The 24,625-nt window shown below is 53.3% G+C and overlaps 7 protein-coding genes across 7 annotated transcripts; 4 read left to right on the top strand and 3 right to left on the bottom strand.

Annotated features, from left to right (window-relative positions):
• Window positions 1–694: 694 nt before the first annotated feature.
• Window positions 695–2,238, bottom strand: mpkA (mitogen-activated serine/threonine-protein kinase SLT2; the record flags this gene model as incomplete). The annotated part of the gene is made up of 6 exons (XM_025544678.1): window positions 695–1,165; window positions 1,249–1,322; window positions 1,381–1,695; window positions 1,758–1,824; window positions 1,893–2,025; window positions 2,126–2,238. The coding sequence occupies 6 exons, from the start codon at window positions 2,236–2,238 to the stop codon at window positions 695–697; spliced, it is 1,173 nt and encodes a 390-aa protein (XP_025402030.1).
• Window positions 2,239–3,286: 1,048 nt separating this feature from the next.
• BO70DRAFT_359949 (glycosyltransferase family 31 protein) lies at window positions 3,287–4,976 on the bottom strand. The gene has a single exon (XM_025542660.1). It carries the CDS (start codon window positions 4,853–4,855, stop codon window positions 3,410–3,412), a length of 1,446 nt encoding a protein of 481 aa, XP_025402031.1. The 5' UTR covers window positions 4,856–4,976; the 3' UTR covers window positions 3,287–3,409.
• A 210-nt stretch (window positions 4,977–5,186) lies between these two features.
• BO70DRAFT_359950 (threonine--tRNA ligase THS1) lies at window positions 5,187–7,925 on the bottom strand. Its single transcript, XM_025542661.1, has 6 exons — window positions 7,782–7,925; window positions 7,269–7,710; window positions 6,952–7,216; window positions 6,324–6,899; window positions 5,602–6,265; window positions 5,187–5,541 (listed from the first exon to the last, which is right to left on the bottom strand). The coding sequence occupies exons 1-6, from the start codon at window positions 7,843–7,845 to the stop codon at window positions 5,387–5,389; spliced, it is 2,166 nt and encodes a 721-aa protein (XP_025402032.1). The 5' UTR covers window positions 7,846–7,925; the 3' UTR covers window positions 5,187–5,386.
• Window positions 7,926–8,367: 442 nt separating this feature from the next.
• Window positions 8,368–10,683, top strand: BO70DRAFT_369357 (Gar1-domain-containing protein; the record flags this gene model as incomplete). Its single annotated transcript, XM_025544679.1, has 9 exons — window positions 8,368–8,466; window positions 8,533–8,698; window positions 8,828–8,980; window positions 9,350–9,353; window positions 9,629–9,708; window positions 9,767–9,824; window positions 9,887–9,924; window positions 10,062–10,243; window positions 10,315–10,683. The coding sequence occupies 9 exons, from the start codon at window positions 8,368–8,370 to the stop codon at window positions 10,681–10,683; spliced, it is 1,149 nt and encodes a 382-aa protein (XP_025402033.1).
• A 5,545-nt stretch (window positions 10,684–16,228) lies between these two features.
• Window positions 16,229–17,155, top strand: BO70DRAFT_286756 (WSC-domain-containing protein; the record flags this gene model as incomplete). The annotated part of the gene is made up of 2 exons (XM_025539211.1): window positions 16,229–16,553; window positions 16,614–17,155. 2 exons carry the CDS (start codon window positions 16,229–16,231, stop codon window positions 17,153–17,155), a joined length of 867 nt encoding a protein of 288 aa, XP_025402034.1.
• Window positions 17,156–19,700: 2,545 nt separating this feature from the next.
• BO70DRAFT_369359 (flavin reductase family protein) lies at window positions 19,701–20,588 on the top strand (the record flags this gene model as incomplete). Its single annotated transcript, XM_025544680.1, has 2 exons — window positions 19,701–19,839; window positions 19,870–20,588. 2 exons carry the CDS (start codon window positions 19,701–19,703, stop codon window positions 20,586–20,588), a joined length of 858 nt encoding a protein of 285 aa, XP_025402035.1.
• A 3,166-nt stretch (window positions 20,589–23,754) lies between these two features.
• BO70DRAFT_359956 (uncharacterized protein) lies at window positions 23,755–24,084 on the top strand. The gene has a single exon (XM_025542662.1). It carries the CDS (start codon window positions 23,817–23,819, stop codon window positions 24,078–24,080), a length of 264 nt encoding a protein of 87 aa, XP_025402036.1. The 5' UTR covers window positions 23,755–23,816; the 3' UTR covers window positions 24,081–24,084.
• The last annotated feature ends 541 nt before the right edge of the window (window positions 24,085–24,625 follow it).

Below are 24,625 nucleotides of genomic sequence, written 5' to 3' on the forward strand. Positions count from 1 at the left end.
CTAATCAACCAAAGTACTATATCTATCTATTCCATTCATTCAATCATCCAACCAATCAATCATTGAACCAAAAGGGATGGGTGCAATCAAACCAGCGCTCAATTTCAAATGCATCACAGCACAGCACAGCATTTCGACCGTAGTCTAACCAGTTAATCAACGAATAACCAATTAACCAACCACCCGGAATGCGAGCAGAACCAGCTATCTCTCTCTCTCTCTCTCTCTCTCACACACATGGCGAATATCACGGACAGCAAAAAGCAGAATGGGAAGGGTCGTTGCATTCGGTCCAAAATTGGGTCGGGGGCAAGGGCGTACATACATGCATACATGGGGATGGAAGGGGTAATGGGGTAGGGGTGGAGGGATTAGGGCAGGGCAGGGCAGGGTAGGATAACAAATAGAGAAAGGGAGGATAGATAGGTGGAAGGATAGAAGGATGGATAGATAGATAGGGATATGATATGACTAGTGATAAGGGTACGTAGCTAGTCCAGGAAACGCCCGCGATTTCCAGAACCACGATGGATTGATTATATTCAACGGCGAAGCGATCAGGCCTTTTTTTAATCCTCCGCGACGAAGTGGGCAGGTAGGCAGGCAAGCAGATAGGCAAACAAACATGTACACTGTGGGAGGGAGGGAGGCAGCTAGGTGGGCAGGGCACTGGTCCAGGGGGGGGTTGTTTTGTTTATTGGACGTCCATGCCCCGTTGCAGCGACGATTCCAGATCGTTCTGGTGGAGACCGCCCGCCTCCTGGGGTTTGGGCTCCTCCTGCTTCCAGCCGCCCTGCTGGTTATCGGGGATGGGCACGTTGGTCTGCTGGGCGATCTGCTGCTGCTGCGCGGCGGCCTGCACCTGCGACTGTTGCCGGACGGTGGCCCGGAAGCGCACGACCTCGTCGTAGATCATGCGGCGCATCTCACCCACGTCATCGACGACCTCGAAGTGGAAGTCGAAGGTCGTGGGGCAGGTCGGCTCGTCCGACGCGTCGTGCCAAATCTGCAAGTAGGGGTGCTCCAGGGCCTCCTCGACCGAGATACGCGAGGAGGGGTCGAATGCGAGCATGCGGTCGAGCAGGTCGAGCGCGTCGGGATTCGCGTTGGTGAACAGGCGCTGGAACGGGATCTTAGGCATGAACGGCAGGTTGCGCACGTACTCCTGGGCCCGGGGGAGCCGATCCGGCTCAGCGTCTCCTCGTTGGGGGTTCCCAGGTAGTGGAGGATCTGGTTGAGCTGGTCAACGTAGTCGCGACCCTTGAAGAAGGGGCGACCGCCGAGAAGCTCGGCCAGGATACAGCCCACGGACCAGACATCGACTGCACATTGATCAGTATACCGTATGGGGACGGAGATGGGGTCAGGAGGAGCACGTACTGGCTTTGGTGTAGCTCTGGAAGCTCAGCATGATCTCCGGCGCACGGTACCATCTCGTCGCGACATATTCCGTCATGTATCCAGCGTTCTCCTCCGGGTCGATCGAGAAACCACGGGCCAGACCAAAATCACAGATCTTCAGCTCGCAGTCGGCGTTGACCAGCAAGTTTCCGGGTTTCAAATCACGGTGCAGCACGTTGGCGGAATGGATGTACTTGAGACCACAGAGGATCTGGTAGATGAAGGACTGGAAGTGGGCATCGGTCAGGGGCTGTCCGGAGCGGATGATCGCGGCCAGATCGCACTCCATCAACTCTGTTCAGGTCCGTGATTAGCGACGGAAATGTACGTGTGTAGCGGACCAGGGAAGATCTCACCCTCGTATAGGTAGGTCTCATTGAAGTTGTCCGCGCGGGGGATGTCCATGTCGTATAGGCAAGTGATCTGGGACATGGCCATGTCAGTGATTACGCGCTCACGGGCTGGCGCTGGGAAGGACGAGAATGACGCACATTGCGGTGACCTCTGAAGTGCTGGAGCAGCTTGATTTCTCTCAGGGCGCGCTTGGCGAGAATCTTCTTGCTGAAGACATTGGTGACCTTCTTGATGGCCACGCCTTCGCCGGTCTGACCGTTGGTGGCGGCGCTGGTGTCGTTAGAACCATGATTTCCGTGGGGAGGGTCTGTCCTCGCCGGGGGGGGGGGGGGGGGGGCGCCGTGACGCCGACGGAGGAGAGCCGACCTACCAGACGATACCGTATGCGCCCTGGCCCAATTCCTTGGTGACAGTGTAGCGTTCATCGACGATGAAGTCCTGGTTGAAGACCTTGAAGATCTTGCGACCCTGAAGGTCGGACATGATGACACGATGGGGGGGCGACGGACCGGGGGATAGGGGGTGGGAGAAAAGCGAGGCAGGTCAGGGCGGGGGAGAGGAGGAAGGGGAAAGGTACGCCGTTTGGGTAGTCAGTAGATAGTTAACTGGGACCGTCGGCCGATGGGGGATGGGGGGAGGGAGAGAGTTGTTCCGATCGAGGGTCGGATGGCACCAGGTGGGGTAGAAGATAGATAGTACACAAGTAGTATCAGCAGTATCCGCTCGAGTACGGCCGTTGTTGGGCTGGACCCGAATCGCTGCTCTTCTGGTGGATGGAGGAGGGGAGGAGAGTTTGGTGCGGGTCAGATAGCCTGGGCTGCTTTTTCTGGATTCCGTGCTTTCTGTTTTCTTTGTCCCCTGGGGAAGTTTCTCACGAGGAATGAATAATGGATGGCGTCTGTCAGTCCGCAGTGTCCGCAGGTGGTGGTTGTTTGGGTCGCTGGGTCGGTTGGCCGGTCGGTGCCCCGCTGATGTCCGAGAGGGTCTGGATGATTCTGAAACAGGAGACGGGATCAGCAGAGACACGGGAGAATAACAACAAGATGAAGAAAAATCACAATGATGATCAGAGAAGAGAAGGCTCTGGAAGAATGAGGAGGCGAGGAGGCGAGGAGGTTATATTCCTCTTTCTTCCCCACCTCACCTATAGCACTCCATACAGCACTCCTACAGGGAATCCAAGTGATGGGATGTGACAGACCCCCCAGTCGGCCTGCTGATTGGGTCTGGGAAGCGCGCAGCCTGCAGTCGCCGTCGAGGGAAATTGAGGCAAATTGACGCCATGGGTTCGCGTCGACGCGATAGGCAGAGAGAGCAGTCGGAGGCTCGGAGATGGATGTTGTTGGCCTTTCAGTTCCACTCCGGCGAGGAACCCGGTTGCCTGGAAAATGCCTGGAAAATAATGCCTGGAAAGCCTCAGACATCCAGTGCCACCTGTGCCTGAGGCAGGCGTGTCTATGCCTAGTACTTACAGATCAACCATGCATATGCAACTGTCACTTAGATGGTGGAGTAATCTATCTACTACGAACGAGGCACTTGAGACTTTTTCCTCCACTGCTCCAGCATCAAGCTGAAAGACTAGGTAGAATCTATACACAGTATCGTATCTCTGTGTCTATCGGTCTCAAAAAGGAACATAAAAACCAGTTCCTCACGGAACCAGGTTCCAAACCACCTCCAACACCTCCAGCTTCTTTGGCGCCACCTCATGCACGTACATCTGCCGCACCCGCCCCTCCTCCTGTACTGCATCTCTTAGTCGGAACGAAATCTTGTTCTCATCCTTGCGACGTAGGGGCCCTAGACTCCAGGTGAACGGGTCCGGGCCGGGATACTTGCTCGCGTCCCAGGTATGCTCCATAGGCAACGGATCATCCGACACGGTCGAGTACTTGATCACGGAGAACCCATTGACCAGGTACCATTCGTCCGGCAAGAGCCACCGGTGGAGCAGACATTCCTCGCCGCAGATGCTGGCCACCTTGCTGAGGCCCACCATGTCGGCCTCGAACCAGGACTTCCAGTGATGCACGGAGAGCGGCTGGCCGCGTCCGGCCTCGTAGAAGCCCGACGCATCGCCACGAAGATCCAGCTGGAAGAGATCCCGCTCCACCGAGAGCTTCGTGGTCGTGTGCGCATAGATACACCGCGAGAGCATGCGGTCGCCTCCCGCTTTGAAAACATAGCATTCGTCAAAGTATGGCTGCAGCTGCTGGAGAAGCGGCATGGAGAGGAAGATGCCCGCACCTCCGTACGCCATGTACCCCGAGCCGTACATATGCTGCAGGTCCTCGGTCACGCCCCCGACGTACTGAGGCTTTGTCGTGTCGTAGGTGGCCAGCCGATCCACCAGCCTCGTCATGGACGGGAAGAAAGTATCGTCGTCCATCATCACGGCCCACTGGGTGTTTGCATCCCGGTGTTTGTACAGGTATCGGATCAAATAGAAGTATCGGTCCAAGCGCTCGTCCTCCTCCTGCAGGATGGTGAGACGGATTCCCAACGCATCCGCCCGCTGTTGTGCCTGCTTTTTCTCGGGCCCTCCCCCGTTATCGACGGCGACCAGGAGTTGCGCATTGGTGCCCGCAGCCCAGTGTGCGAAAGCATCCAGGGAGTCGAGGAGTCTATCCAGGGACGTTGCAAGGCCGAAGATCATGTGCGACGCATCGGGGCGGGCGCTCGGCATGGGGCCCTGGATCGTGACGGAGGCGGTGCATTTGTCCGGCGACAGGTCTTGTCGATGCGCCTCGGTGTCTAAACGAACGGTGCGGAACTTGGGGAAGCGCGTGTTGAGGGCATCGGCATGGCGAGTGAAGTTATCCGTGGGGGTTACGGCGATTTCTAACCGGGCGTACTCGACGGACTCGACGGAGTGATTGGAATACTTGCGAAGACGGTCGAGGTCCACGGAGCACGGGTTGTATTCGTCGGGGGGAGGGAGCGAGGGGCTGAGCTCGGGGTCGGGAAGCGACACGATCTGGCTCGGGGGTCTGGAATAGAAAAAGACTACAAAGCAGGCGGAGAAGAAGGCGGCCACGAAGAAGAAGACCGGCGCCTTACGCCACAGAGGTTGGGGTTGCAATGAAAGAGGCATCATGGACCAGTCATGACGGGAATGTCGGGGATGTCGCTAATTTCGCTAATTTCGCTGGAACGCAAGACTCAGTTCGTTGCAATTGTCATCGTCCTCCCTGTCGAGGAGGACCTGGTGTGTTTCCCAAAGGGGTGGGAAGGATGATGGGGGAAGAAGAAGAGATGGATGGATTCCCTGGCCTTTTGGGATCGGCGTCGGACTGGGCTGGTCGGACCTCCGAAAGCAGGGCTGGGACACACAACATGAGACACGCCGTCAAACACTCCTTCGCCTTGCGCTCCTTATTAAGTTTGGCAATTCATCGCAACTACTACTCCATATTTACCCAGAAATAAAAATCATATACGATTCGCCGTCAATCAAATGTAACGCCGTCTCGTCACTTCGTGCAGTCTAGGATCTTGGTCTTTCTTTTTATGTCATGCTAAATCAAACATCAATAATGCCCTCATGACCTCACACGATCTAGTATCTAAGCCATGGTATAGTGACACGTAGATCTTCTCATGCAAATAATCCACAATGCAATTCCGTTCACAGAGCGTTGACCAGTCTCCGCTCCTTCCGCAGAGCCTTCAGCTTCTGGCGAGCCTCTTCCAGAGGAACCATGACACCCATCTTCTGGGTAGCCGGGTCATCACGGTTACGGATGTTCACCGTGCGAGACTCCTTTTCTTGGGCGCCGACAACTGTGTGTGCAGTTAGAGTCAATCCGAATCATGGCCAAGAAAGGAGGTGAGTGCACTTACCAAAGATGAAGTTGTACTGGTGCAGCTGTCCAGTACGGATCTTCTTCTGCATGGTGTTTCCGCTGATGTCGATGTCCACGTTCAGCTTATCCTGGCGCAAGATGCTCTGCAGCTCCTCCACGTAGTCGTTCACGGCAGGCATAACGGGCACGATCAGGATCTGGCGAGGGCTGATCCAGAAGGGCCACTTGCCGCCAAAGTGCTCGATCAAGATTCCAAGGAAACGCTCGAAACTGCCGATGATGGCACGGTGGATGACAACCGGGCGGGCGCGGCCAGGACCGGGCTCGTTAGGCTTGGCCTCGCTATCCTCGGTCATTACGGCCTTCTCACCCTTCTCGTTCGACATGTACTCGAGCTTGAAGTTGATGGGAGCCTGGTAGTCGAGCTGAATGGTCGCGCACTGGAACTCTCGCTTGAGAGCATCGGCAATAGTAATGTCGATCTTGGGTCCGTAGAAAGCACCATCACCCTCATCAATGATCCAGTCATTGCCCTTGAACTTGGTCATGGCAGCCTTGAGCTGCGCCTCGGCCTCGTTCCAGGTCTCCAGCTCACCCAAGTACTTCTCGGGGCGGGTGGAAAGCTTCAGCTTGAAAGTGAAGCCGAACAGTCCGTAGATGGACTGCAAGAAGTCAAACAGACCCTCGATTTCGGACATGATCTTCTCGGGATTAGCTCAATTCAAATGCCTATTGGGAGATCCAAGGGCATGTACTCACCTGGTCCTGAGTACAGAAAATGTGCGTGTCATCCTGCTGGAACTTGCGGACACGGGTCAGGCCACTGAGGGCACCGGAGGCCTCGTTTCTGTGCAAGACACCAAAGTCCGCAATTCTCAGAGGAAGCTCTCTGTAACTCCGCTCACGGTGACCGAAGAGGACAAAGTGGCCGGGGCAGTTCATGGGCTTCAGGGCCCACTCCTTCTTCTCGACGTCAATCTTGAACATGTCATCCTTGTAGTGAGCCCAGTGGCCAGACGTCTTCCAAAGGCCCACATCGTACATGTTGGGGGTCTGGACCTCCTGGTAGCCCCGCTTACGGTACTCCGTGCGCAGAAGGGACTGAAGGGCGTTGAAGATCTTGGTACCGTTGGGAAGGAGGAAAGGACATCCCGGAGACACCTCATCGAAGAAGAAAAGCTCCTGCTCCTTACCGATCTTCAAGTGGTTGCGCTTCTCGGCCTCCTCCAGGAACTTCAGGTGCTCCTGCATCTGCTTCTTGTCGGGGAAAGCAACACCGCGGATACGCTGCAACGAGTCGTTGGTTTGGTCACCGAGGAAGTAAGCAGAAGAGTTCTGTGAAAGATCAGCCGATGTTATCCGGTATGCGACGTATACTAATATATACCTGCATGATCTTGAAAGTCTTGATTTTGCCAGTGCTCTGGATGTGGGGACCCCTGCAGAGATCGACCAAAGTACCACACCGGTACACAGTGCTCTTCTCTCCGGTCACCAGCTTGTCGATGTAGTGCAACTTGTACTTGCTGTAGGCAAACATCTTCTTGAGGTTCTCTTTCGTGACCTCCAGTCTGTCGAAGCTCTGCTTCTCCTTGAAGATGCGGTTTGCGCCCTTGTCCAGCGAGGACCAGTCGCTCTCCTTGACGACACGGCTGTTTCCACGTCAGCACATCTGCTCAACCATGCGACCCTCTCTATACTCACTTGTCAGGCATGGCCATGTCGTAGAAGAAACCTTGCGGGGTCGGAGGTCCGTGCGAAAGAAGACATCCGTATTCGCATTCGCAGGCCTCACCGAGGCAGTGCGCGCTGGAGTGCCAGAAGACCTCCCGTCCCTCGGGGTGGTCAAAGGGGACATAAGAGACGGTACAATCGCCCTCCAGGGGACGGCCCAGATCCCAGAGATCCTTTCCAACCCTGGCGAGGACGATGTTGGCGCTCAACTCCTTGGGGACGTTCTTCAGAAGCTGTGCGGGGGTGGTCTCCCAGGCCTTGGCGGTGACATCCAGGGTGTTTCCATCACCGAGTTCAATTGAGACCTTGATGTCGGGGTGAGGGCGGTTCTTGGTTTCCTCGAGATACTGCTGCCACAACTCCTCAAAAAAATTGTTCCGTTCGATCATGAAATCGGGGAGAGATCCGGCGCCTGGCGCAGTCAACTGGTTAGGAGGGGCTTCGACAGCATTTGGCGGGGCAGACAGGCAGTGAGTAACTCACCACCGGCAGGTTTGGCGTCGGCCGCCGGCCTGACGGGCAGGTCCTTGGAGCCTTCAGAAGCCATTGCTGTATCCCGCAGCGTCAGGAGAACAATCTGGGAGGGTTGGACCGAAAGAGAGCGGAGGACCAGCAGCGATGACTGACTTTCCGCATCGAAATGAGACGATCCGGAAACGCAAATCGACAAGTGACTCAGTGAGGGACCGCGGGCGGTGAGCCACGTGACAGGAAACTGCCCTTGCGGCTAGCGACACTTTACCGTTTCGAGCTTCCCACCATTTGAAAACTTCTCCGGACTCCGAGATCTCCAGGTCGACCGCAACAACAGCAATACAAGATGTCTTTCCGTGGAGGCCGTGGATTTGCCAGTGGCGCCAACCGTGGCGGTTTCGGCGGTGGCCGTGGTGGTGAGTCGGAAACAGCAATCGCGAGCCGACTTTGGCACTGGAGGATGAGCTGACGAAAATTTCATCGGACAGGTCGCGGAGGTTACCAGCAGTCTTTCGGTCCCCCCGACCAGGTTCTGGGTAATTATTCGCCCCAGCATCGAAAATTGGAACGTGCGACTAATCTGGATCAATTAGAGATGGGAACTGTCATGCACGCTTGCGAGGGTGAGATGGTTTGCGAGTCGATCAACCCCAAGATTCCCTACTTCAACGCCCCCATCTACCTCGAGAACAAAGTATGAATCACCGACCCGAGAACGACTCACAGACGCGCATGAAACTAATCGGCATAACAACTTTAGACCCCCATCGGCAAGGTCGATGAGGTCCTCGGCCCCATCAACCAGGTCTACTTCACCATCAAGCCCCAGGAGGGAATTGTCGCGACCTCCTTCAAGGCCGGTGACAAGGTCTACATCGGTGGAGACAAGCTCCTGCCTTTGGAGAAGTATGTTGTCGCTGATTCTTGTCTGTCAAACGAAACACTGCTGACTTTGTACCACTAGGTTCCTCCCCAAGCCCAAGGCTCCTGGTAGGATCCCCGACGATTTTCGCACAAGCCAGATGGTCTTGGACTTTTTTCTAACTGCAATACAGGTGGCGCGAAGCCCAAGAGAGCCGGCGGTGCTTCCCGCGGTGGCCCCATGCGCGGTGGAGGTGGTTTCCGTGGCGGTGCCTCCAGAGGACGTGGTGGCCCTCGGGGAGGTGGTGGTTTCGGTGGTGGTCGCGGTGGTGGTTTCTCGAGGGGCGGTGGCAGAGGAGGCCCCCGCGGTGGCGGTGGTTTCTCGAGAGGCGGTGGCCGGGGTGCCCCTCGCGGCGGTGGTGGTTTCAGACGATAGACGGTCTCTGTCTTTTGGTAGTACTGTCTTATTACGGCGTTTTGGGAAAAGGGAGCTCTTGCAGGAATTCATTTGTCTCTATATTCTTGCGCGTCCTAGAAAAGAATCTGCTGCTTTGCTGTACGCAGAGGCTGTCGCGGATTTGCTCAGCCATGGAATTCATGTATTGCAACGATTAATCACGCTGAATCTTGTTCTAAACCTCCCGTTTGCCATAGTATTTCAGTGCCTACCTCTTGATCCTTGAGTTGTCTGAATAGTAGATGCAGTAGGCGACAAGCCCGGTAAGGGTGCCTGTGGCGCAGTGGTAATCGGTCGGCACTCGGCAGCGGCAGCACCGTAGTGTGGCTGGTGTGAGGGTGGCGCAGGCAACACCGCCTTGCAATGACGTCTGGCCACGCTTGAGCCGTAGAATCTGTGCGCCTGTCAACACGCCTGCTCAAGGTAGCTGCCTACCATTGCATCATTCCCCTTCGACCCTTACAACCCACCCTTTCCACATAAACAAACATCCCGACCTGTCGAGAATCTACCTTACGAGCTTTTCTTTCTTTTCCAGCTTGAGCATGTCTCGCAGGATATCTACCATGCCGTCGAATACCTCAACGAATAGCGGTGGCCCACCTGCGGGTGACGGTGGTAAGTTTGCATCCTGGCGATACTTCCTCAAGGGCGCGACGGACTAAAAGACTCGTAGGCCAAGAAAAGCAGAAGATGCTTCTTTCCTCGGAAACCGGCCACTTCAGCATGATCAGGTAAGTTTTCGTGGTTTTGCTCTGGGGCCTTCAAAGGTCACTGACGCAGATTCGCAAACCAGGGCGATGCATCTCGCAGATTTAGTCACTGAACTCAATGGTAAGAACCCATTTCCCTCCGGAACATTATTCCGTCTACATCTCATCCGCTAACGCGTCTCTAGGATTTTGTGGAGGCAAGCTCACATCTCACTTCGGCTCGATATCCGCGAACTGACACTAACCGCTCATAAACAGTGATGTCCGTCTTCTCGTCTCTGCGTTACTGTCTTGGCGATCCCCACGAATTCGGTGCCATCTGGGCTGCCCTGGCTTTCATGCCATTCGGGCTATTCTTCGACTTCATGGACGGAAAGATTGCTCGGTGGAGGAAAAAGTCGTCGCTTATGGGTCAGGAGCTCGACTCCTTGGCGGATTTGGTACGCCCCCTCCCCCACCCCCCCGGGTCTCACACCGGCAAGTGACTGATTGCCTGCTTTCTGTACTCTAGATCTCCTTTGGCATGGCACCCGCCGCGGCAGCTTTCGCCCTCGGAATGCGCACAGGCCTCGACCATCTGCTCCTCTCCTTCTTCGTTCTGTGCGGCTTGACGCGGTTGGCACGGTTTAACGTGACCGTTGCGGTCCTGCCCAAGGACAAGTCCGGCAAGTCTAAGTACTTCGAGGGCACCCCGATCCCCACAACCCTGTCCATCGCGTCTTACATGGCCTACTGCGTTTCGCAAGGATGGGTGCTGGACGACCTACCGTTGGGCGTTGCGGCCGAGGGTACGATGTTTGAATTCCACCCCTTGGTGCTCCTCTTTGTGCTCCACGGTTGTCTGATGGTCAGCAAGACGCTGCACATCCCTAAGCCATAGATCAGGGCAGGGCTTCACAGACAAGCGTGACGCTTGTCTGGACTAGGACTCCCGTTTCTGATAGAGATGTCTTTCACGAGCATATATACCAAGGGGATACTAAAACAAAAGTGGACATGAAGCATTTATCGGAGATAACGCAGATGTTGCGGATTGAAAATGGGTGGCATACCTTGCATGCTGCGGGGTGTCGTTGCCTCCGTATTCTTATTTAATCTAAATGAATTTTTACGATTCCTTGATATGAAGCTTGTTGGATGCGGTGATCGTACGGAGTAGATAGAACTACTGGGTGTGCTGCGCGCCTTTCCTCAGATCCAAGTGCTTGAGCATCTACCCGTGCTTGGAGTCAACAAACGAGTCACAGCACATCGGCAGTAACGCACCGCGAACATCTGGCCATACTTAACTCCAGGCTCATACAAGCCATGGCCACAGTTTCCAGGCACCAACTTATACCTACCTTGAGAAAAGGAGGAACTGCCCATTCCCAATATATCTACGGGGTACCTATTCAATAGTCATGTGTCGGGTCTCACAGGACCGCCGCCCTCCGTCCGGAATATAGAACCAACAGGTCATCCACCCAGACCTCCATCGGACAGATCATTTACCTACCTACCTACCTACCTAGGTACCTTGTAGTAGTATCACGCAACGATCAAATGATCCATGATGATGACGACGATGAGAATGAGTATCCCATAGCTTGCGCTCGTGCTGATGATCCGATCCGCTGACCTACTCAAGTAGGTAGGTAGATGATACCTCATGCTGGACCCCCAACCTGACTATTTCCCCAACATTGGGGATAGAGCTGCGGACGCCACTCGGCCATTCACACACACACACACGCCCTCACTTAAGTACTCTCAATAATGATGTTGTATAGTACTTACTACTTACATAAATATATGACTAAGGTACTTACACAACCTAGAATCGAGGACGGGCGGAGTTCTGTTCCTCATCCCCGAATTTCTCACTCACCCACTCATTCACTCACCCAGGTCAGTCAGGTCAGGTAAGCCCAGTTCACAGCCAGCCAGACTGACAGACAGCATCCCAGGGCCCAATTTCCCCATTTCCCTACACGGTCAACCATCTTGGCAAAGGAATAAGTTGAATCCTTCCAATGCCAACACGACACTAGTAACCGGCCTTTTTTCTTTTTTTTTTTTTTCTATCCGTCCTTTATTTACATATACGCCCGTATTACTACCTAAATCACGCGGATGGGGAGAAAGGTAGTAGTAGTTTATAAATGGAAAAAAACTCGGCAGAGCAGCAGAGCTACCAGAGCAAAGCAAAGCAGAGACATCGTATCGTGGATCATCATGACACGTTCTAGACCCTCCCACCTCGGCCTCGTAGTCGTCCAGGGTTTCACTCCGCTGGGTCCCGGGTACGGACGGGTCCCTCTTCTTCGCTTCCCTCCCCTTCCCTCCCCCCTCTCTCCTCTGTAATGGCTCATCTCAGTCTCACCGTCTCTTTTGGATTTTCGGTGATAGTCCTACCTACATACATACCTATGGAGATGCCTAGTCACTAACCTAGGTAATTATATCTACCCTGGTGGTATTGGTTTTCTGTGTACGGAGTACATGGGTTATGGGCCATTATTGGGAAGAAGGAAGAGGAAAGAGTCGAGACGAGGCTAGAATTCTCCTTGTGGATGACGGACGGATGGATGGATGGATGGATGGGCTCCGTCGGTGCCCGGGGCTGGCTGGCTGGCTGGCTGGCTGGCTGGCTGGTGATCTTCGGTCTTTTGTTCGTTTGCAATGGCTAGATGTGGTTATTGGTGGTGGGTATATACAACCGTATGGAGTATTGGCTACTATTAATTAGCCTTGGGCTGGGCAGTCTGACAGTGAGTCAGAACACGGTGGGTGGATGGGTGAGTGACAACAGCCTAACGTGACATTTGAGCATTGTGTGGCACTCACTCCCCAGGTTTTTGTTGTTGTTGTTGAATCCAGCCAGCCCTGCCAGTGCTAAGTAGGTATCTACTTGGGATAGTTCGGGAAGAGCAAGGCCAGACAGGTAACGGCTTCGGATTATGCCCTGCCCAGCCTATAGGCCAGGATGGGCGGTACATTAGTAGTAGCCGGAAGTGTCAGGGCAGTGGTCCCTGACTCTGGTCTTTAGATAGATACTAGGTAGATAGTGTCTGAGTCTCGCATGCTGAAACACACAATAAGCTTATTTGTGCCCGTCTGTCGGCGTCAACATGCTTCATGCTTTGTGCTTCCAGAATAGTTTCACCCGCCCTGGGAATGTGGATTCGGTAGTGTGAGTCAGGGTGCGTAGTATGGCATGTATGCGCTGAGAGGTTTTATCTTCCTAGATATGGAGTAGCAAGGCATTCCTGTCGGTATGTGTGTATGTTAATGTGGCTCAAGTCATCAGTACGTACAAAGTGATGTTCATGCGGGAATACACTCCGTACGAACTAGCAGTTAGAAAGCCGTCATCTGGCTCCATCCCCCCCTCTATCTATTGCAAACGGGCCATGGCCTTAGCAGATTATTATTCTCCTGGTAGACAGTCGAGACGCCGACTGCTGCGCTGCACTGTGCTTTTGCAGTGCATCAACTCTGCAGATACACGCGTCAAGGGGCGGAGGTTCCTTACATTATTGCGGTCCCTGGAGCTATTTACTAAGCGGTAGCTACCTATCTAGTTAACCACACCCAAGGGCTGCAGAAGAAGGGGTTCCAGTTCCACCCGCGGGCCTCCCTCCCCCGGGAACGGCCGACCGCTGGAACCATGGAAAACCAGCCCAGGTTTCCATCGCATCATAGTAGGTTGGCTGTGGCCAAGAATGATGCAAGAGAGAGGACACCTCAAATCGATCGAAACAAACCGTTGGACGTCGCTCCGGAACGACGATGCCAAGGCGTGGGCATTTCTATCCGATCGAACTCCCTGAGTCGGGGGTCGAGCTGGTCCCTTCCGTACATAGAAGGAGGGCCCGCATGGTGGAAAAATCAAACGCTCGACGCCTAAATCCAGCTTGGCTCAAGGGTCCATTTCTTTCCGCTCACCGGCTGTTTATTGGCCCGTCAAGGATTGCCAGCGCCTACGGAATAACTACTACTACACAGTACTGTGTATGATAGCCGGGCGCCGGCCAGTCACGGCCGTTGCCATTCCTCCTTCAGAAGCAGATGTGCTGGCCATCAATTTGGGGGAAAGGGTGTCATACATATTTCCTGGAAATTTCGGGTGTTGGATGCTTCTGCACATCTGTTTTGAGGCAGTTGGAACGATGGAGGGGAATTGGCTGTGGTTGTCCAGATTGCACAATAGTCTGTAGTAGTTAGTACTCCGTACTTGCAGTACCTACGGAGTACTTAGTAGGGGGTTCTGCATGGAAATCGCTACAGTGGCCGGGAACACCAAATTGTCCCGTCTTGCAGAACAGCAAGGAATGGCGCAATAATAATGTCCCGTTGAACAGCTCATCACCACTGGTGACAGTCAGATTGGAAAGAGATCACCGAGTCATTCATTATTATCTATTCATCATCATCATCATCATAATCCATAGCCACGACCGAAATCGACACCGACACCGACACCGGCACACCCGCCCAGTGCCCACACCCACACACCCACACCACCACCACCGCTGATGGAGGAGTGAAAAGCTGCCCGTGTCTTCCTTGGGTCACGAGCGCCCCCGTTGAATGGTGGGAGGATCCTGGAGCTACTATTAATACATTGCGCCCCAGGCAAGTCTCACTTCTGGCTTCTTTGTATGGCGGAGGTTGCTTCTTGTCCGAACCACCCGAGGACGGACGGATAAGTGACTTGACGGTGTGGGTGTGACAAGCTCTGTCCTCCCTCCCTTCTGCTGCGCGTGCCCTCATCGGCAAACATGTAGTAGTATTATGGTGGAAGAATGTCGCACGAAGGTATGGTTGGATTTTTGACCCGAATGTCTGCCCATACTGGTATGTTTCTGGGAGCCCTACATTGCTGCTGAGTAGTAGTAGGATGTCTCGATGGTCATTCTTCTGGGTACGTAGTCCATAGTATCTATCTATCTACAGATAGTAAATAGGGACTCCCAAGTCGGCCGAAGTATGAGCATGAGCATGAGCATTCAGCATGTGCATCACCATCACCATCACCATCACCATCAACAGCATCCCCTCTTTTTGCCGCCATGACCCGGGCGGGCTTAGCGCATGCCACTCATGGCCAGAAAGGGGAAAGGATGGGCCCCTCCTCCGTGCCTTCCCATCCTATCTAGTTCTGTCGTACTCCGTACTTACGCAGGACTAGTGCGCCGTGCCCCTGGACGGCGGCGCTGAGGTCAGCGGCCGGTCGCGGGTATGATTGGACCCGGGCGGCCAGGTACGCGGGAAGCTGGTAAATTACCGCCCTGCGCATCCAGGGTCAAGTCCCGTCGGGGAACCACCAAAAACGACCCTAAAGCGTACCGCGTATGGAATGGCGGGCTGTCATTGGGGGAGCGAGGGGGGAATGATGCTCCTCCTCACGCTTTGTTTGTCCCTTTTTTTTCGCCTTGGCCAGATGGGAAAGTTAGACTGCCTCTCCTCTGCCTTCCCCCTGGTATCTAACAGACTAACAGACGGACGAACAGTAGCAGCAGTACGGAGTAACTAGCGTCGCTTAATCCCTTCCCGGCAGGTGAGGTCCTGCAGTCACTCTCTCCCTCCCCAATCCGTCAAGTCCTGGGAAACTGTCACTCGTTCTATCGTCTCCCCTTCTTGTCCATCCCTTCGCTACTTCACCCTCCACACTCTTTTTTGGGCCTGAGGATCATTATTGACGGGCTGTCGGGCATTCTTGTTTACCTTTCCTTTCCCGATCCTCTCCATCCCTCCCTCCCTCCCTCTCTCTATTTTGCTTTCACCTTCGCTTGACAAGGCTTTCACGCTACTGGAGATTCCCATCCTGAGCCCCCTGGGCCATAATAGAACTCCGTCTCCCCTCTGATTGCAGTTGCTGGGGGCGATTCCGATCCTGGCCGTTTCTCTGCCTAAACCGCCCGCACAGGTGTGCTCATTAAACCCTTTCCGACAGAAAGGGGGGGCTTGAAACCACCCGTCTCCAGGGCCCTTCCCCGCCAGCGTCAGGGACCGCCTGTTCCCAAGGTAGACATCACACACACAACACTCACTCTTTCATCGCCATCTTCACTCGATCTCTCACCTACTCGCCTGCTCGCCTGCTCACCTAACTTCCATTCGCTTTTACTCTGCTGTCGCCTAACCCGACCGGATACCCACACCTCGTCCCCATCATCTACGTCACGCGCCCTTATTTACGACCGGCCCTTGTCCACGCTTGCCCTGTTCGCTTCGGGACACCATCGCGAGACGAGTCTAACAGCGGGGACAAAGTGAGACAAAGAACAACCAAGCTTTGATACAGCTTGAAGAGGCCCAAAGGGTTACGCGGGTCGTCCCTTTTCCTTCGCTTGATCCATCATCTTGCGCTGCTGCGTCTGAAACCTATGTTCAGACACTCATACTCGACCCTCCTGTGATCACTTACTCCGTCCACCATGTATCATCCCACAAAACCCTTGACCTTCCGGTCGGCTCTGGCGGCTTCTGCCGTTTTCCTGGCTGCCAGCTTGCCCGCTGCCCACGCCTATACAGAGGTATACAACGGCTGTTACTCCAACTCGACGCCATTGACGGACCAAGGAACCTACACATATCAAAGTGATGGATACTGTCAGAAGCTGTGTTTGAAGGGCAGCTACACCGTGTTTGCTTTACATAATGGACAGGACTGTCTCTGTGGCAATGAGTTGCCTGCATCGTCGGCCTTGGTTTCTGACAGCAAATGCAACATCGAATGTGCCGGTTGGCCTAGTGTGGACTGTACGTTCCCTGCTTTCGCCCCTCTCTAATGACTTGGTTTACTGATGGTCCCAATCACAGGTGGTGGTTCCGATACGTATTCGGTTTACCTCACTGGTATGGATAACGACGTTGAAAACTATTCCGCCTCCTCAAGTACAACATCTAGTGCTGAGAGTGGAACGTCCGCTACATCAACGACCCAACAACCCCAAGCCCACGTTGTCACCAGCGCTGGTACCACACAAACAGTATATGAGACAGCAGCAAGCGAGACGACGGCTGCAAAGGCCGAAAGTGCCACGACCTCTGCGGCAAGCAAGGATAAGTCGACCGCCAGTACTGCTGCCATTGCTGCTGGCGTCGTGGTGGGTGTGGTTGGCTTGTGCGCTATTGTCGGTGCTGGTTTCTTCCTGTGGCGCTTCAAGAACCGGAAATCTGTTGAGGCCCAGTACCGCCGCAGTGTTGGTGTGGACAACTTTGGCAATCCGATGTCCCAGAACTCCATGTCGGATTCTAGATTTGACGGCGACTTCATGGCGCAGAGGCGTCAAAGTAACGGCAGCATCGACGATGACCAGGATTTCTCGCGTCGGATCTTGCAGGTGAGACTGACTCGGTGATACCATAGAATAACCGTGGCTAACATGATTTCCAGGTGACGAACCCTGATGGACGCCTTCATCATTAAAAGGCTAAAGGCTTTTGTTACCATTTGACAATACCGAGTGATGCATCGAGGTCCACCTGAGCTCCACGTACCCCCATCGGCTGAGCCATGCGCTCTCGTCGCTTAACACCTCACACTCGACCTTCGCTTGTCGCAACCCGTTGCGCTTTTATGATAGCGTCTTCTTTTCTTTTTCTTGCTTGGCTATTTAGCGACCTTGCGATACCAGCGCCCCACGACCAGGATATGATATCCTCTCGATCGTTGGCTATTAAAGCTCCGCTCCTACCTGCATGCGGTATCGTACCGGTCTCAGTGGATATTAGTCGACGGTGTGCAGCCCTGAGAAACTCGATTATTTGGGTACTCAGCGCTCCCCGTGGATCATCCTTGGGCTGCCAGACCAATTGCGGTTGCACTCGCGGACCGCCAGATTTCCTTATCGCAAGGACCTCTAAAGGGCAAGGCTCGCTGGACTGGACTGCGGCACATCCGTCCAGCATTTTTGTATTCTGAAAAGGCGTTTGATGCGGGCTGTATCTTATTTTGGTTCCCCTCGCGGACAGCAGTGATTTCCCCATACCTTTTTGTTTTTTGAAACCAGGAACCCCCGATCTGTTCTATTTTTGTGATGTGCTTATTTCTATTGGCGATCTGCCACGCTTGCTTCACCCCCGGCACTGGCCTTGGTGTGAAGTCTGTAAGTAAGGTGATGGACAGGCCTGTAGCTAATGTGAGGATGAATGGATACCATGTATTTTCCCTGAATTTGTGTCTTGGCCCTTGGCCTAGAATTAAATGAGTGTCTGGGTGTCTGATGGGTGGTGTGGCAAAGCAACACATCTCGACTATGCCGTTTATGCTAAAGATACTCTGCTTTCCTTTGCCCCCCCTCGCTATTCGTATTACTGTCATCCATCCATTTGTAAATGTCCTGTGCGGATACTTATATGGCGGAGATAGCTTAGTATCCCGGTATACTATATCATCACTGTATATCGATTGTCCCACCCCTTATTTATAACTAGTTCATGAACACTCAACCAATTACAGTGACACCTATGAATATATGTGTATATATAAGAATAAGAGATGTAGACAAGAGTAACCAGTGCATGTGCAAACATTTAATAGGGGTACTACTACTACTACTACTACTACTACTACTACTACTACTACTACTACTACTACTACTACTACTACCACCACCACCCCAGATAGATAATTCTTGCCCTCTTTCTCAAACACCCATTCCATCCAGACAGTATAAAAAGTACTCAAGGGAGTTCATTTTCGCTACAAGGAGCACACATACCTGTCTCTACCCTCTGATTATACAGATACTTACTCCCTAGATGGATGTAAATTATAAATCCTCCCAGCCTGTTTAATTAATATAAGTAAGTAGTAAAGTAGATATACTTATACTGCTTACAATGTTGGAGACAGTATATTGCCTTACTTTCTTTACTACCACCAACTAGAGAAGGAGGAGAGGCAGGCAGGCAGACAGGCAGGAGGCACTTTCGGATGGGTTCCTGGATGAACAGTGGAATTTATTTCTATCTATTGCTTAATTTCGTTATTGGAGATTCCTGTTGGGGGGGGGGGGGGGGGGGGGGGTAAGATAGATAGATAGATAGATGGCTAGTTTAGCTAATAGGCTATTATTGTGCATCTGAAGAAGCTGATTCGAGCTCTGATCCTGCTGGTATGCTGGTATATTGGCTGGATTTGGGTAATGCCTGAATATTGGATTTTAGATTTAAGTGTTTTGTACAGGGAGGAGGGCGGTATAGATATTGGATTGACTTGCTAGGTAATTAGAAGTAGTCTTTAGATTTGTCTTTAGCAAGTTTCTCCTCGTGAGTTTCTGGTTTTGATGGGATGGTGGTGGTGGTGGTACTATAATGTGAAGTGTTTGGCTGTCTGGGTTGTCAAACATATATTATATGTTAGATACTGTAGGGTACTGGCTGGTTTTGCTATGCCGATTCAACTCATGCGAATGTTTGCTTTTCTGAAGTTTCTTATACTAACCCAAGACCCATCCTGGGTATTTCATCCAACTGTATTATCGTCCATCAGGCCTTTGAATTCAGAACCACCGAACTTGAACAGATGTTCTCATGTTTGAACACAAAGGTGGCCCAGTCGACCCGACCCGACCCGACCAACAGGAATGACCGGTTCAGCCCAGAATGCGGGGACGGCGACAAAGTACAGAGTACTCAAGTCATCGATTCCGCGGGTTCTTTGTCTGCTCGTGTTTAAATGTTTGTTTGTCCTCGACGTGTCTTCTCAGGTGTGGAATGACGGTCATTCAGCACATATCTCTGTATATACGGCTCTACCTACGTGCCTACGTGTCTATATGCTTGCCTGTCTACCTACCTACCTACCTACCTACCTACCTACACACACGTACAATCGCGTATCCATTACGCACATAAGCAAAAGATAAGGAGGTGGCAAAACAGAAACAAGACAAGCAAGATATGCCTCGCAAACGGACCACCGCGGAAGAAGGAGATACTGGATTGCAGCCTCTGAGCAAGCCAGACCTAGAACGGGCGAGCAAGCGATCGAAATCTGACCTCAGGGCTAGCATGCAGAGGCAGAGGTGGAGGAGGGACGGTCCAGGCACAGAAACAGCAGCAGCGGCAGGCCTGGACCAATTCCTCCCCTATCCGATCCATCAGGTCAATCGCCTCCTGGAGCCCGGGCCTGTCGTACTCGTGACTACGGGGTCCCTGGCCAACCGGACGCACAACATCATGACCATGGGGTTCCACATGATGATTCAGCACGAAGAGCCAACGCTGATCGGGGCCTGCATTGGCCCGTGGGACAAGAGCTACGATACCTTGAAGAAGACGGGCGAGTGTGTGCTTGCCATTCCCGCGGTGGAGATGTTGGAGAAGGCCGTTGACATTGGAAACTGCAGTGGCGAGGATGTCGATAAGTGGGAGACATTCGGGATCAACCCTGTCCCAGCACCGGAGTATGTTTCAGATTCTGGGTCCGCAGAGGAGGAAGAGGGAAAGGGGGAAGAGGAGGAAAGGGCACAGACACGGGCACCATTGGTTGGAGGGGAGGACGTTGTGGCTAATATCCAGTGTGTGGTGCAGGATCGAGCGTTGGTGGCGAAGTACAACCTGTGGGTGCTGAGGGTGGTTGGAGCATGGGTGAATAGGGATATGGATTTAGAATATGGCCAGGGGAGTAAGAACGCAGGAGACGAGAAGAACTCTGTTGGTGGCAGAGAGCTAGGGGTGAGGGAAATGAAGATGGCTCACCATCGCGGGGATGGCAGATTCGTGGTGGACGGAAAGGAGGTGGATCTGAGGGCCAGAATGGTCAAGTGGAAGGAGTTTCAGGATTAGGTTCGCGGAGTGGCCGCTCATCTCATGCTTGCAGAAGACTGTGTCAGATCTCTCTGCACGGTGCTTCGTCCCAACGCCTGTGCCCGCAGTCATGCTGTTGGTTGGTAGACGGTAGGGACCTGGAATGGTGAGACAAGTATGACAATTTCTCTGTTCACCTAATCCTAATCAGTATAATATGGAGAGTGTCCTTAGATGCAGGAACTGCTGGTAGTATCATGCTTAAATTGCGGTTACTGCGCGTATGAACGAGTCAGCGGTAAACTTCGAACCAACATGTTGGTTCGTAGTGGCTCGTGTTGGGGGCTGTTCCTATTGCGTTGCTTGCATCAGAACTGGCCCCAATTGGATAAGCATCATATTTCACAGCATCCAGCCTGGAATAGGTTGCAAGTCCGGGCTCAGCCGAATGTAACACCACATATCAATCCGTGGAAGGTGATGGGAATAAGGAATCGTGGGATAGCACGCTGGTCGATGATGACGCCATGGCTTAAAGCCCCGCAATGATTAACATGTGTGTCACGCTGCCATTATGGCCTGGGATACGGGGGAGATAAGGAGATCCTCAGTGGCAAAAGCCCCGGCCGTTGTCCAGCAGTATCCCTGCCATCGTATTGTCGCAGAGCGCAATATGATCTTCACGGCTCTCGAAGGGGGGTTTGCAACCTGCACACGTGTAGTCGGATGAAACACCCCTGCATAGCCTTGCTATCATGCAGAAGGCTTGGTCCACGATAGACGCCGGGCAAATCAGCCAGGCGGCATTTAATATCTCCTCAGCATGCCATTAGTCAATGGTAGGGCTATTCTCAGAAGGATCCAAAAGATCATGCATCGACAAGGGCTCCGTAATAGCTAGCAGGGAAGCGGGTCCTTCCAGTGTTTAGCCCGCGGTCAAAAATGGCTGTGCAGCGGGGTGACAGGAATTGGCTAGTTCCACTTAGCAGGATGACAGGTTGATAATCTAGATTATCTATAGACCGGCCTGACGGATGATATACTCGCATTTTGATAGTCGATCGATTCGGTACGTGGCAATCACCAGCGGCTCGTAAGAGACATATGAATCCCGGTCAGTAACAGTAAATCAAAGCAACTGCTTTCTGATCGGTTGGCGGACCGGCCAACAGTAAGAATTAGATCAGACCATGTGGCTATTTTCCGCCCCAGGGCGCATGTCACCTCTGCGATGGGGGCGGAAGGAGAGGCCTCATGGCTCTGTAGCCCGTGAGCCTGCTACTTGTGCAGTAGTTTGCAGGCTACATGCTGCACGAGGATGTGCTTCTCCCAAAGTGGTATCCAACGTAAACCGGAAGTTGGTATATAGAATGTTCGAAGTAGTATGGAAGCAACTCTCCACCAATGACGTCCGGAGAGGCCGAGCAGCAGATAACCTTGCCCTGATACCGGGTGACTAGGTTACAACGTGTCCAACCTCGTGTTGGTCACTATGCGCTGACAGGGAACATGCTGACAGGGGAAAGCCATGGTTCTCGGATTCGAAATTGGAAGTGGATTGCGCCTAGACACACTGCAATCAACAGTATACCATGGAAGAGACGGGATAAACGGAATGCACATTGAAAGAGGATAAACGGCATACAGCCTCACGAACTCCACCCTTCAGATGGGATATGCCGATATGTGACTGAGATCAGTGCAAGTCTTGGGGCCCGTGGGAATATTCGACATCGGAAGGGGCCGTTCCGCCTGTTGAAGGCTCAGCCTGGTCTGGAATGCTCGAGCCAGATACACGAATGGCATAGCAGACGTCGATCACAGTCAACATGGGCACAATGACGGTTGGTCTGGTCGGCCTCCCCGGTCGTCAGTTGCTTTCTGCGTCAATCAATGAGGCTGATTCGCTTGTTCGTTTCGCACAAAAGACCCGCGGAGGATACGCAGCGGCCCACGGGGTGGACAATCATGCAGGCCAATTTAGACGAACTTGAATAGACTGCTTGGCAGTGGGGGAGTAGGCAGACTTCTGCTTTAGGATGAGAATAACAGTCGCTCAGGCTAGTATTGTTATTCATTAGACAAGACCGACGTTAGCACGTACATAGTGCCATAGTTAGCTGGCCGACTAGGAACCGTCCCCTAGTTTCTCCAAATGGGGGACGACGGCTCCAGCGGCTAATCGCCTAGTCGACCGGTGTGCTCCAATTGTAGCTGGCGTCAGCTGCCTAGCATGCTAGCTGCAGCGCTTGATTTTAGTGAGAGTATCGAACGTATCTAAATTCTGAATTCCGATTATAATGTTGCTTATCCCACGGGGGAATTCCATTTAAGTCTTGGAATTTGTCACGACGTAACCAGGGACTGGGACGTGCCCACAACAAACCTGAGGTGTAGGTAGAATAATAATGTGGGCTCCATAGTCCATACTATGTGCCGACCTCTCCACATGAGTGGGGCTAGGGCAAGAGGCTGATCGAGGATGAGAATAATGCGAGGACGCCGATGTGATTATCGTTGAACGGTGGGTTTCTCTTGGTTGAGGGCTCATCTTCGTGTGTTTGCCTGGACATCAGTGATGGACGGTAGCTGGAGGTAGGGAGCCAGGTTTCTGTCTAAGCCTTACAGGCTCTTTTCAGTAACAGACATGGATTGTCCGTCAAGGGTATACGCGGATGCAGCATTCTTCAAGGATTCCAGGGATACTGATAGACCCGATTCACGCGATGGCGCCAAAATTGGGTGGTCTTGCACGATCCCGCCCCGAGATGGATTACATAAGGCCCGCCGGCCTCAGGCAAGGCTGATTTGAATTCCTGATTTTTGATCGCCCGGAGAAAAAGAAGCCTTACTGTGAACCGGTAGGGTAGGCTTAGGCCCGCCATATGGAGGGGCCAGGCAGGCTGGCCGATGATCACAGTGTGTTTCAGATTCCAGGTGCTCTGCGCTCCGTATCGACTCCGTGTGGCGGACAGTTGGGGATGAGGTAAGATCATGAGATGATCGTGTTTGTCATGCCATCCGGCCTTGATTCCTATCCATTGACTGGGCTGAATGATTCGAGCAAACAAGGCGGATAATTGGCTTGCTCTCGCGTGGTATTCAGGCTCACAAGCCCCTTGGAGTGCTGATCATCAGGTTTGACGGCCGCTGCTCTTCTCGAAGGGGCTGTCCGTCAATCAAGGTCAATCATCCTACTTACCATCTACTCCGTACTGCCTTAGCGACGAGACCTCTCGGATCCAACCCCGGCCGTGAGGATGCAGGATGGACACAGGATCACGTTTCCATAGTATAGCTCACAACTGTAAATCCTCCAGGCATCTTGTTATCCAGTCGATGCAACATCTCCGAGCCAGACCACCTCCTGGAGAAATCAGGAATCCGGACGAGCCCACGGGTACCACGGCCCGGGGAAGAGCTAGGCTCCGTGGGCTCTGGCACCGGATCCCACTTGTTACCGAGCGTCCGATGAAGTCAACGCATGTAGACGGAGCAGGGAGGATTGAACCCGAGACCGCACACGGGTAGACGGGCGTTGAGCATGCACGTTGTCACGGAAGCGTTTCAGCATCAGCGGCGCAGCGAGTGAAGCAATGATGACTGCAGTAACTATCATCACCTTGCATGGCTGGCTAGTTCCGTAATCGGATGGCAGAGCTTCGAAAGGGATACTTTGCGAGATGGGGGAGGGAGCAAAGCAACTAAGTAGACTAACTAGAACTGGGCTCGCTAGCGGCTAGCCTGCCTTAGCGGGGTTGGGGACGCAGCCAACCAGCGGGCGTGGCCACTGTTATTTTGCCGGCGGGCACTATTTTGCACAGTGGTTGCCATTTGCGGCCTAGCGCCAGAGGTGGAGGGGAACTGCCCCGGGCACATGACAGCTCGCGATCGCCTAGTCCTGATCCGGCCAGGCACCCTCTTCCCCTCTTCTATCTACATTCGTTCCCTTGTTTACACACCCACCTATATGTCCCATGTACGGGGTTTGATGTACGAGAATCATCACTGCATCATGACACCCATAATAACAACAATAAAACCGCGTGTCTATCCTGGCCAACTACAAACCTACT

Source organism: Aspergillus heteromorphus (genome assembly GCF_003184545.1).
Source record: "Aspergillus heteromorphus CBS 117.55 chromosome Unknown BO70scaffold_5, whole genome shotgun sequence".
Taxonomy (NCBI): Eukaryota; Fungi; Ascomycota; class Eurotiomycetes; order Eurotiales; family Aspergillaceae; genus Aspergillus; species Aspergillus heteromorphus.

Excerpts from the sequence above, each read along its gene's own strand:
- BO70DRAFT_359950 (XM_025542661.1), bottom strand. The coding sequence starts at position 7,845 with ATGGCTTCTGAAGGCTCCAAGGACCTGCCCGTCAGGCCGGCGGCCGAC. Across the intron at positions 7,711-7,781 it reads CGACGCCAAACCTGCCGGTG|GCGCCGGATCTCTCCCCGAT; the intron begins GTGAGTTACTCA and ends TGACTGCGCCAG. Across the intron at positions 5,542-5,601 it reads CCAGTACAACTTCATCTTTG|TTGTCGGCGCCCAAGAAAAG; the intron begins GTAAGTGCACTC and ends CTGCACACACAG.
- BO70DRAFT_359949 (XM_025542660.1), bottom strand. The coding sequence starts at position 4,855 with ATGATGCCTCTTTCATTGCAACCCCAACCTCTGTGGCGTAAGGCGCCG.
- BO70DRAFT_359956 (XM_025542662.1), top strand. The coding sequence starts at position 23,817 with ATGGACACAGGATCACGTTTCCATAGTATAGCTCACAACTGTAAATCC.